This window comes from Rattus norvegicus, chromosome 15, assembly GCF_036323735.1.
Source record: "Rattus norvegicus strain BN/NHsdMcwi chromosome 15, GRCr8, whole genome shotgun sequence".
Lineage (NCBI taxonomy): Eukaryota > Metazoa > Chordata > Mammalia > Rodentia > Muridae > Rattus > Rattus norvegicus.
Window position 1 is genome coordinate 10,157,484 of NC_086033.1, and position 13,137 is coordinate 10,170,620.

At 46.9% G+C, this 13,137-nt stretch overlaps 1 protein-coding gene and 1 pseudogene across 25 annotated transcripts in view; one reads left to right on the forward strand and one right to left on the reverse strand.

Annotated features, from left to right (window-relative positions):
* The window catches only part of Thrb (thyroid hormone receptor beta), a 349,278-nt gene that overhangs the window by 41,530 nt on the left and 294,611 nt on the right, over positions 1 to 13,137 (reverse strand). Inside the window, exon 1 of one of the 25 annotated variants that reach the window (XM_006251709.4) lies at positions 249 to 736. The exons of the other annotated variants lie outside the window; for them this stretch is intronic. Coding sequence (XP_006251771.1) covers positions 249 to 690 — 442 coding nt within the window. The 5' untranslated portion in view covers positions 691 to 736. Of the gene's footprint in view, positions 1 to 248; positions 737 to 13,137 lie in introns of those variants that run through there. 25 annotated transcript variants of the gene reach the window in all.
* Positions 11,525 to 11,899, forward strand: Eif1-ps2 (eukaryotic translation initiation factor 1, pseudogene 2; annotated as a pseudogene).

Sequence of the window (13,137 nt, forward strand, 5' to 3'; positions counted from 1 at the left end):
GACAGCATGGATCTCTACCCATACGTGCCATATGTAACCCTGACGGTCAGCTCTCTGTAGCTGTCCTATAAAGAGAAAGTAGGTGTATGGTAATTTCTGTATTCGCCAGAACCCTTCACTCCTTCAGCAACATCCCTTACTGCTGTTTTTAATTTCGAATCTCTGGTGCTCCGATGCAAAGATTCAAGGGAGCCGATGCCATAAAACTTTAGGATGAAACGAAAACCAAGAGAAGCCGGCGTCCCTACCTTTTTTGTGTGAGTGCGGAGGCGACCGCACTTGAGGAAAAGGCTTTTCTTCGGGGAGATGTGCAGGCTGGCTGTACTGACTCAGGGCCATGTCCAAGTCAGAGTCCTTGCTTTTAAACAGGTTTCCAGGGTAACTACAGGTATAAGGCTGATTCAGAGTCCAGGCCTGTTCCAGATATATGCTGCTACCGGGCACAGCTTGGACATCGCAGCCACTGTAAGCCGGACTGTCTTCCAGATACGCGAGGTAGTCAGTGACCTGCATGTAACGGTTGCTGCCGGCAGCTGGGCACACTTCGTGTACCTCTGGCACGCAGTAGTTCATTTTGGTATCCAGGTGCAGTCCTGCTTTACATATACACACACGCTCCATGCACGCACTTGCCAGCCCCCTGCTCCCCGGAGCAGTGCATATACTGGGACAGCGTACATCCATACACATGAAACAAGAGAGGGGATGAATAACCACCAGCAGCCCAGCAGCCTAGTTCGCCTCACTTCAGAGAAGCACCCGACCGGCGTGCTACGACCCTGCTTCGATGCTGCTGCCTCTTGGAGCTCCCCCCCCACCCCCCCACCCCCCGCTGTTCCACTCCAGTCAAGAGCAGACTTAGAGCTATAAAGGTCTTAAGCTGCAGACGGACGAAGCTAACTCCTGGGGAAGATGGCAGGCAGGTAGAAATGGCCTCTCCTTGACTTGGACGGTGGCAGCTATAAGGTGCCTATAGTGCTGGGGCAGAGACATTCATTTTCTGCAAAGGTTTTTTTTTTTTTTAACCCCTTTCAAACATGATTAGGACGTGATTACTCATTACGGCCATTCTTGCCCTTACGGTCTTGCACCTTAATCATTAAACATTAGACATCTTAGAAAATATCCTCGGGTATGCAGACAATCCTAAAATCAATAATCTAGTTTCTTAGCGTGAACCAGAGAAGAGCCACTAGTAATGAGCCTGACGATTGGCTCGGAGACATTAATCTAGTTACGTGAACGTTAGTGTGTGAGTCCAACACAAATGCTACCCTGGCTTGCGGCAGCCAGATCTGGCCATCTTCCGGGCCCACCGGTCATACTTTCTAATGCTTTTGGAGTCCTGAGTTCTGATTTGCTCCGTGTAACTGGTCAGTTTCTCTATTGTCTATACCGACTAACGCAAGACCTAACGATAAACTAAACGTTATCCTGTGGTTTTTTTTTTTTTTTTTTTTTTTTTTTGGTGACCACTGGATGTGTGCCTGCGCTCAGTCTGAGGGACACCCCTACAGAACAGTAGCTGTCCTGCTCCCTGTGGGCACAGCCACACTCTGATCAGAAGCTCCTGGGAGGTCTTGGGCATGTTTTCCTTCCAAATCCGCCTTGGAAATTATTTTCCAGCTTTAATGTCATTTAAGTAGTATTTATTTATTTATTTATTTATTTTGGTTCTTTTTTTTGGAGCTGGGGACCGAACCCAGGGCTTTGCGCTTCCTAGGTAAGTGCTCTACCACTGAGCTAAATCCCCAGCCCCTTAAGTAGTATTTATATATCTGACATTTAAAAACAGAGATCCGAAAAGGAAAACACATTTTCTGTAACAATTGAATGTCTTTAAGTAAAGACTGGATTAGAACACGAGGGCTAAGAGTATTATGAACTGTTCTCTTGAGTGTATGTGTGGCATGTACACATGGTCATGACATGGGTACATGGGTTCAGGAGTCATGACATCAAGCTATGGGCTTCTCTCAGAAAACTTTCAGAGACTCTCAGGTTGGAGCCATGGGTCGTGATGTTAGCATTTGAGTTCCTGATCCTGAGGACCCCCAGTTCGTGGTGGTAAGACTGTTACTTTGTACATGCTGTTCTGGTCACAACCATGACATGGAATTAAATGACAGTGTCGTACACAGCAGAAATGGGGGAGGGGCTAGGTATTACACAATCGCTCAACAAACTGCCCGTGAGTTACAACCCAAGGATGAAGGTGGCAGTTACAGACGAGACTGAACCTCCCGGTCACGGTCCCTGGCCCTAGGAGAGCCTGATCATTACATGTACAAAGCCAGGCAGGGTACAGCTGTGCAGTTTGTGAGCGACAGCATTCTTATCAATGTTGTAAAGGGCCATTGACTTGCTGATAAGCAAAAAATGAGTTAAAACCGGAGAAGAAACCCAGGCTGGCCCAGACAGACGGGTTGTAATTAGACTCCTTTGAAAAAGCCACAGCCTATCCATAAAACACAAAATTAGTAAAGGAATGCTATCCAGGTGCTGTACTTGAACCTGGAAAAACAGAACTTTCATAATTCTGAACAGTCAAGAGTTACAGTTTCAGGGGTTGGGGATTTAGCTCAGTGGTAGAGTGCTTGCCTAGGAAGCGCAAGGCCCTGGGTTCGGTCCCCAGCTCCGAAAAAAAGGAACAAAAAAAAAAAAAAAAAGAGTTACAGTTTCCACGAGGAACCAGGGACACGGCTAGCGTTTTAACAGTGTTTGTGCTCCCTGATTAAAACAAATTGATGTATTTGCAATCGTCTTCATGAACACACACACATGCCCTTACAGTTAGCGTGCTTCTGCCTACTGAGAACGTCAAAACAACTCATCAGAAGCAGTGACTATTTTCAGCCAGCTCCAGGAAAGAGAATCCAACCCCTACTGTCTCATCCCATTTGTTTACCTCAAATTTCCCAAATCAAATCGAACTTTTCAGTACCCTCTCTCCCGGCAGCCCCATGTGTTAGGGCCTCTTCTACTTGGAGGTGTGCACCGGCCCTCTGATTCTGCAGTTGCTTCCTGCCCACTAGCTGCCTCTCCCCTGTTTTACTGACAGCACAGATCCGAGCCATTTCTCGTTTTCCACCACTGAAAACCAAACTTTCAACTTTTCTCCCAAGGGAACACTTAAAGCCACAATGCTCAGAAGATCTCCAAGTGCTGATGAGGTAGTGAGGCGGACACTGGGGGGCGGGGGGGGGATCGGAGGCAGCACCAAGGAGCCCCTCTGCCAATTCTTTCTAGAATCTGGTTTCACACTGAAAGCCACCTGTGGCATGATTGAATTTTCTGTGTGACCTGTGGCCAGGAAGAGACTTAGCTCCTTACCGATCTTTTTAAACCAGCGATTGTGGTTATTCTTTTAGTTAGAAAGTGAGCTGACTCATTTCATTGTTACACTTCTTACACCGTTCTTACTCACACCCCTTGTTCTTCCCCATCTCCCCTCCCTAATGTTTCCTGGGTTTTCCCTTCTGCTCTCAGACCACCCACGTGTGTTCCTCCCTAACCCTCATTGGAGACCTCTTCCTGCCTGCTTTCTTCTTCCACCCCACCCCACATACTGTTTTTAATCGTGTGTATATGTCCGTGCCTAGGTGAGTGCTGGCACCTGCCTGTGGAGGCCAGAGCAGTCAGACTCCCCTGGAGCTGGAGTTTCAGATGGGCGCTGTGAGGTACCCAAAGTCAGTGCTGGAAATTAAACTGTGGTCCTCCGCAAGAACAGCAAACATCGGAAGCACTGAGCTGCCCCTCCAGCCCTTTGGCGTAATGTGTATGTTTTACAAGAATCAGAATGAGGCTCTTGGGAATGCTGTTGTCACAACAGGCAGGGTCACTCTTATAAAGATGCTGGTGACTGTAACGGGTGGTAGCAGGACTGGTTAAATTGCACTGAACAGGAAGCAACGGCACCAGTTACTGGGTACAGCATGGGATTGCCTGTCTATGAAATGACATAGCAGTCTGCCCCGGCCAGGTGTTATGATTCACGTGATGCTTTCCCGAAGATTCTTAAACTAGCTGTTCAGTTTCCACAGCTATTCTGCTTGAGAAACAGAAGTTACCTGACCCACAGTGCATCACACTGTGTCCAATAAACTGGGGAGAGCTTTCACAGCAGTCACCAGACATATGCTAGTCCATGATTTATTATGTAAGCACACCTTTCTCTATAGGTGGAAAGAAATAGTCTAAAGGGACAGGACTAATCCCTTAGGTTGGGAAACCTTTGCAAGCAGACAAGCAAACCTTTGAGGGTTCTCCAGGAGAGCAATAGCTTTTGTTCTCCCTCCCCATTTCCTTTCCATTATTTTAAACCTCGTTGGTTCCCAAATACATCTGCACATGGCATTCAACTGAGAAACGTTTAAACTTGGATACCCAGGTATCTATGTAGAAAACCAGATTCGGTCAGCATTGGTGAAACTTCAGCATCGAGAACTTTGAGATTGTTTCCTGGCGAATCCCTGGCTGTCCTTTAGCTCACAGTCTTTGTGCCTTGGTCTCTTGAGGGCTGGGATTGCAGTGTGTGGTCCTCAAGGTCCCTAAAGTGCTGTTTACATTGGGAACAAAGCTGGACACCCAATAGTTGTAGCCCTTCTGCACATGCCCAGGCATCCTGTTACCGTGCTCCCTCTTCAGTTTCATGATGAGCTCCTCTAGTTCTTAAAACTCTGCCCTCCGCCCCAAGCTGGTATTGCATGCTCCTGAGTTCCCAGGCTTGGAAAGCGTCAGCTCAAGGGAGAAACCAGGGAGGAACAAAGTTAAACCAAGTGTAATGGATTTCACGTCCGGATGCAAGGAGCATCTGTCCCATGGACCATAGACAGAGGAGGATACTTAGTAAGCTGGCCAGGGGCAGAAGATGCTACCTGCGAACTGGCTTTTTAAAAAGTGTGTACATCTCAAAACTGAGTGGACTGCACTGAAGCCCTCACCGCTGACCCTGCAGCGATGCGCACTGAGATGGCAGAGTCCACCTCAGAACAGAACTTGCTTTTTGCTGGAGTGGTAGATACTCTAAGTCCTGTTTGTGCATATGGTTCCTGTGTGTGTGTGTGTGTGGGGGGGGTCATACCTGCCAGTCTTGCATGGATGTTTCTAAAATTCTGGCCAACTTGCTGCGGTGATAGAACGGTATAAACAATCTTTGGGAAACTCCAAACACATCGTCAAAGAGATCAGGGCCGTGGCACTGACTTCTTTGTCCTATCTATCTTTATGTGATGCCTGGGGTCTGAGCTATTCCTTTCGTCACTGAGAATGGTGAGTAAACAAGAGCTCCAGGTTGTTGAGGTCCACAGCACTGACGAATTGCACCGCACTGACAACCTCTGAATGTATCTCTCATGAAGAGAAATAAACTGTGGCAATTTCTTTGTTCACAATAGAGGCATAAATATTTTTGACTTGTTTTAGAGAATAGGAGAATTACTTAAGTTAGAATTTACTTAGAACAGTGGTGGATGCAGTTAGAGGCAAAGGCCTACACATGGCAGTAATGACCGTCATTACATGGCTGAAGGGCTATAGCTCCAGACTTGTCTGCCCAGTCCACATTTTCAGTCCAGGTCACTGGGCAGAAAACTTTGAACCTACGTGCTAAATATAGCCCCCCCCCCCACACCTGTTTCACCAATAAATTTTTATTGGAATTTGGCCACACTTCACGACTACAGTTGCACCACTCAGACCTCTCCCACTCTGTAGAACCTTGTGGTCTTGTATCTTCTGGTTTCAGGACCACCACCCATCCGGGGTTCTAAGTAAATAACGGTCTAAGTCCTTGACACGTACCTTCCCTTCAGTATCTATATCCGACCCTTTAGCAGGCGTGCAAACTCTTCTGATTTTTTTCTTTCCTGAGCTGGCTCCTGGAGTGATGTTTAAAAATAGCTGACCGGGCCACTCCAAGGCCCCGTGGCCACTTACTGAATTTAGAACAAAGCCACCGCTCTTGCCACTAGCCTTCTCTATGCTCTCACCCACTTCTGTCATGTTCCCTTGACTCTTGTCCAGTGTCCTTGTCCTGTGAGCGCTCTGAGCTCTCCCCAGCTTTAAGGACACTTCAAATGTTTTCTTCCTGCACTCCTCATAGAGAGTAAATGGTGCTTGCTCTGATTCTGGACCGTCCTGGTTGCGTTATGAGCCTGAAGGCCCGGGGCCATTATTGAACACACGATATTGGCTCCCAGATAGAACTGGGAGGACCCCCAGTGTACCAAGGCCTTTTCTTATTCTTTTCAATGATATTGTTTTAGATATCATTTAGATCTCTGTCCTCAGATACATAGTTTTGGGCTAGGACGTGTCTTCCCTGGAGGGGACTGAACCGGTTGTCTTTGTGGAGGTAAATAGGAGGGTCATGTGAGGAGAATTCTGAGCGCTCGTGAGCTTGTGAGAACGCTCCAAGAAAACAAGTCAAGGGTCCTGTGACCTCGGTTTCTTCAAAACACGGAACTGCTCTTGGGGTGCGCTCTGGTGCTCTCCCAGGGGTCGTGGGTAGGAGTGAGTTTGTTTCAGTTACTCATTACAACTAGCTTTGCTACCTGTTTATATGTCTCTATAGAAAATGTGTTTTCCCCATATATGGCTTTTCCCTATGACTGTTTACGGCTTGAGATCACGAGAACTTTATTCTCCTGACCCTCCGTAGCCCTCAGAGTATAAATTGTCTGAGGCTCTGAAGGAAGCTGGCTTTTGCATGAGTGTGGTCCACCTCGTTCGGCAGCGCCATTCTCACAGATCCCACGGCCTCGACACTGGTGATAGGGCCAGCCTCGTCCTCTGAGTATGGGAAGATTAGAATGGTAGGTGATGGGGGGGAGGGGGAAACTATGGTGGTTTACTGCACATTCTGAGAATATTTACTTGGTCTCTGACTTCGGGAACGTTCTGGTTCATGGCTTTTGAAGCTTTGGGCATCTGAAGGTGGGCATAATGCCGCGTGCCTGTGGTCGAAGCACCTGGGTGGCTGAGGCAGGATGAGCGATTGAGCCCCTGTGAGCAAGACCAGCCTGGTCCACGCACTGTGACCCTCAGACGAGGAAGAAGAGAAGTGGGGAGAGGAGGAGTAACACAAAGGAGAGAAATGGGGGTGGAAGGGAAGACTCCAGAGGGACCTGACTGCAAAACACTCATTTCCAGCTAGGAAGTAGTTTAGTGCAGTGGTCTAGTGTGTGGGAGACTGGGTCTGATCCCTAACAACAACCCACATGCCCATCCCACTCCCACCCATCCCCCACACTCCTACACATACACACCCACAAACCAAACATGACACAGACACACACACACACACACACCACAAAGACACACATCCCCCTCCCACCCATCCCACACATTCCCACACATACACACCCACAAACCAAACATGACACAGACACAAACACAGACACACACACACACACACACACACCACAAAGACACACATCCCCCTCCCACCCATCCCACACATTCCCACACATCCACACCCACATACCACACACACACACACACACACACACACACACACACACACACACACACACCCCACACCCATTCCCCTCCCAACCACCCCCAGTTCTCACCCCTACACACAGGAATCCTGTGAGTTGATGTCTGTTACAGATGTTCCACACCTAGACTCCTGCTCTGTTGCCCTCTATGCTGGGGATGGAGCCAAATGTGGGGACATCGGTATTGCCTGGAAGTAGGGTGCATTTTTGAAATTACATGTGTGAGAACCCAGGTAGGACCAGGGATGAGAGTTCCTGAGGGGGAGTTCCCAGGAGTTCCCAAGACCAGGCTGAGCCTTTGGCCTTTCAGATAAAGTGTGCATTGGTTTGAACAAACAAACGAGCTCATAGCTCTTTTCTTTAGAACACATTGCACTATGAATTTGTTCCTATTTTTTTCTCGCTCTTAGTTTTCAATAAAAGCTTTTTGATAACTCTATCTTGTTACAGCTTCACAAAAGCATAGCAAGGGGGGAGGCTGCCTCTTAATCCTTCACGAAACAAAATGTACTTTATGAAAATGTGCACGAGACTGACATACGGCTAACTGCTGGAGAGGGAATGGGCTGAGGAGGCACACAGGAACACTGCAGTGGAAACAAGACAGCCTGGGGCCACCGTGACGTGAGCGGCCTGTGCTGGGGGGTGGGGGTGGGGAGGCAGCAAGTGAGCCGTGGGCTAGGTTTCTGGAAGGGAAGTTCTGTAGCCTTCTTCATCCGGCCTTAGATGCTCATCACTCTACTTGCATAAGGCGGGATGGCTCGCCCAGTGCATTCCTGCAAAGGCCCTATCACGCCATTCTCTGTGACCCTCCACTAGAAGAACCAGTAAAAGAAAGCAAGGGCTGTAGACCAGATCCCAAAGGTCTTTGATCCCAAATGGTGCCTCCTGGACCAACAACCAACATTTTTAGATCTCTTAGGAATGCAAAACCGAAATGCTGTTGGTGCCTGTGCAAGCCCCATCTGATCTTCATGCTGGCTAAGGTTCGAGAGCCACCCGCGTAGAGCAAAGCAGGTGTCCTCGAAGCTGGTCACTGTCGCCGTCTCCAGCTGCACTGGCTGTTATGCTGAGCCCTGGATTCTCAAAGTTGTCTTTTGTGTGGTCCATTTCTCTCTTCTCTTGATCCTGGCTGATACATTGGCCTTACTTTTTGTCTGAAAGTTGTTAGGTCTAATCAGTCAAGGAACAGAAGAAAGTCATGAGAACTACCTGGCCAGCTCAGTTCAAATTCCTGGCCTATAACTTGGCTATAGGTGGTCTGGTATGTCCAGCAAGACTGTCACACTGTCACTGACTCTCAGTAAGGCTCTGGTAAAGAGAAAGGACTTATAGCATCTTGGTGTCTCTGAACACGACAGTATCACAACTGCATAGACACTTGGCTTGTGCCAGCCTTCACAGCCACCACTCATGGGTGGTTGAGACATTTTTATACCATGCTGTCTTTTCTCATGGGCTTCTTGTCTCTGATTAGTTCTTTGGGATGGTTTGACCCTCTGCTAGCCTTTCATTTGCAGGGAGGTGGTGCTCATGCTGGTTCGGGCTCACTGTGTAGGCCAGGCTGGCCTCAAACCCATGATGATCTTCCCACGTTAGCGTCTCAAGTGATTTCAAGTGTGAAGCCCAACACCTGGCTCTTTGGTGTTCCTTCTGGGTCTGTCTTCAACCACCTCCTGATCACTTAGATCCTTAGCAGATCCCCATCAGTGCCTTTAGGTCTGCTGCCCAGCCAATTAACGGAACCTCTTCCCTGATGTCTCCAAGCGACCTCACACACCAAGACTGTATCTACTTGTGCTTCCACAGCGGTCCCACAGAGCATCACTGTGTATGCAGATATTTGTAACAGATGAGAAATACCCCACTGTAGGAAGTAGCACAGCAAGGAAGCTGAAGAAGTCTCAAGGAAGCAGATCTTCTCTGTGCTGGGACTTGGCCTAACATCTTCATTTCTTATTAGTGTTTCTACAACACTATCACAAAGGGTGCTAGCTGTTCTATGCTGTCCCCCTTATAACTAAAGTCATCAAAAAGCTGAAAACAGATCTCCCACAAGGTCCAGCTATCCCACGCTTGGGCACACACTCAACTGACTCTACATTCTACTTATGAAGATACTCATCCATGATCACTCTGGCTACCTATGATGGCCAGAAATCAGAAACAGCCTGGATGTTCTGACGGTGGACGGATGAATAATGTAAACGTGGCACATTCATGCACTGACATGTTATTCTGCTGTTAAGAAAAATGGAATTAAGACATTTGCAGCAAATAGATCTACAAACAATCATCCTGAGTGAGGTAACCAAGACCTGGAAAAACAAATGTTGCATGTTTTTGCTTACACGCCGATGTGCATTTAAACTTTATATATGTATATTTCTGAATTATCACTGAGGTTAGTTAGCTAGTAAGGGATCAGGGGATTGGAGGGGCTCTTTCAAGGGGGGGAGGGAACTAACTAGAATTAACTAATTAACTAGAAGAATTAATGGGAAACTTCTCAAAGTTGGTATGCTAGCTAGTTTTATGCCAACGTGCCATAAGCTAAAATCATTTGTGAAGAGAGACACTAGGTTCAGAAAAAGACTCCATATGATTCGCCCATGGGCAAGTCTGCAGGGCATTTTCTCACTTAGTGATTGATGCAGGAAGACTCAGTTCATTGTGGACGGTGACATCCTTGCATAGTTAGTCCAGGATGGCATAGAAAGTCGGACTGGACAAGCCACAGAAAACAAGTCAGTAAGCATCAGTCCTTCCTTCCTTTGTCGTCTCTGCATCAGCACTCCAGCCTCGGTTTCTCTCCCACATCTCTACTTCCTCCAGTTTCTGCCCTGGCTTTCCAGTGATGGACTGCACTATAAAACTCTAAGCTGAAATAAACCCTTTTATCTCCCCAAAATGAATGGGGAGAGGAGTCAGGGTAAAGGAGGGCCTATGGGAGGAACAACTAACAGAAAAACCATTAAAGAGCAAGTCTCCTACTGCAGAAGCATCCTAAAGCACATGCACATATAAAAATGTAAATGCAGTTATGATATTCAACTTGGCATATTATCACCCCCCGCCCCCCGCACCACCAAGAATGGGTTAAACACTTTTGTGTCACTGAACAAAGAGGTCCCATAGAAATGACTCTGCCCAACACATTAGAAGACATAGCCGACGCTGTTGCTTAACCACTACAAGCTGACAGTATGGCTCCATTAATAAGGACACCACTTACATCACTGAACAGAGAAATCAAGCCAATGCCTCATTTGAAGCTTCACTCCTACCGACTAATGCTCATGCTGCTAGGAAAGAAAAGTCATCGTCAATATCGCCCAGTTACAAACTCTGTAACCCATGACAGTGACCTGCCTGTAAGATACTCTGGTACAACTGTGCCATAGCTGTTATGGCAATAACCAGCTACATTGTGTTTGGATTTAAGGCCCTATTCCCGACGCTGGTAATGTGGCTAGGAAGCTGAGACTAGGTAGGTCATGGGTCCTAGGTGAAAACCAACTTTTCTTGTTCTGCTAAATGAACACAGCAATAAAAATGACTCCAAATCATCTCCTTTCTCCTCCCAAATAGTTTCCCCTCTACTTGTCCTATGTATGTATGTGTCTGTGTTTATATATTTTACATGTGCATCTAGGTTCCAGGCATGAGAAAAATTGAGTAGTTTTTTTTTCTTTCTGGATCTTGGCTATTTTACTGACATGATGATCTCTGGATCTTTCCATTTTCCTGTAATGCCATGGTTTTACTATTCTTTATGGTTGAATAAAACTCCACTGTGTATAGCTAGATGTCACATTCTCTTGAGCACTTCGTTGATCTCTCTTATAGAAGAATGCATTATATCCACATGAAATTGTTAGATGGCGGCCCCAGCCACTGAGCTGCCTTCGAGGACTCAGCTGCCTCCCCCTGGAGCCTCCCTCACTTCCCGATGCTTCCTCCCACCCCCAAAGCCTCCTTTCTCCCACGGCTGCCTTCCACAGGAACAGGAATCATATTGCATGTCCACTATCCAGAACCTCCTCCACTCGTTTGACCCCTTTGCTGATGCAAGTAAGGGTGATGACCTGCTTCCTGCTGGCACTGAGGGTTATATCCATCTAAGAATTCAACAGAGAAACGGCAGGAAGACCCTTACAACTGTCCAAGGAATTGCTGGTGATTACGATAAAAAAGAAACTAGGGAGGCATTTGAGAAGAAATCTGCCTGCAATGGTATTGTCATTGAGCATCCAGAATACGGAGACACAACTCAGGGTGTATAGGGTGACCAGCACAAGACCATGTGCCAGTTCCTAATAGTGGTTGGACTGGCTAAGGACGATCAGCTTAAGGTTCATGGGTTAAGAGCTTGTGGCTCTCTGAAGCTTCAGTGAGGATTTCCTTGCAATGAGTAGAATAGTAGAATTTCCCTTCTGTCCCTGGTCACAAGTTTAAAAACCTCACAGCTTGTATAATGCCATCATTTGGGGTCTACTTTTAACTTGGACTAGTGTAACTCCTTCATGCAATAAACTGAAAAGCCATCCTGTGCAGTTTCAGCCAAGCCAAGAACTCCAAGATCACAGGAGGCTATGTCTGACCAGAGATTCCTTGGGACTCCCCCTACAGAGTACCCTGCCCTAGGAGATTGTCACCACTTGAACAACCCAGGTGACCCAGAGTATGGGTAACACTGCCCTACTATGTCACTAGAGGGAGTCTCTGATAGTAAGAAGAACCCCTGGTGACTGACCAGATAGGCAGAATTCAGAGCCACCTTTCCAGAGAAGTCTTGGACATTAGCTCATCACCAGGGCAGTCCTTTTAGGCAGATCTATCCTAACCAAGGGATGTTGAAACATGAAGGGAAAGGTCAGCCTGGTGTCAGTTAAACTTATGACAAGGGAACAAATACCAAGCTGGCCATTGGTCAAGTGGCTAGTTGTAGAGAGTTCAACTCAATACGCAGCCACTGCCCAGTGCCATGTGAGGGAACAAACTGGTCGTTTGGTTTCCTCTTCCCTTCCAGTTTTAATGTTATATAATGTATTTAAATCCTTATCTAAATAAAGCTTGTTTTCAGAAATAAAAAAATAGTTAGAAGGCAAGTTAAATTAATTAAAAAATGAAAAAATGTCAAGGAAGACACCTGATATTGACTTCTGGCCTCCATTTGTCTATGTACATACCCACAGGAAACAGGTACCTAAATACACACAGACAGACAGACACACAGACAGACACACAGACACACACAGACACACACACAGACACACACACAGACACACACACAGACACATACACAGACAAATACACACACAGACACATACAGACACAGACACACAGACACACAGACACACAGACACACAGACACACAGACACACAGACACACACAGACACAGACACACAGACAGATAGACAGATAGACAGACAGACACACACACACACACACACACACACACACACACACTTTAAACAGGAATCAGGAGCTGCACGCTGGATACTTCAAGTTTCAAGTAAGTTAAAAATAAAATGGAGTGATTTGTTCTTTTTTTCTATGGATTTAAATGGAATCGATATTTTAATGGTGCAAAAACCCCATGAAAGTAGAACATACTGGGCAATGGCCGGG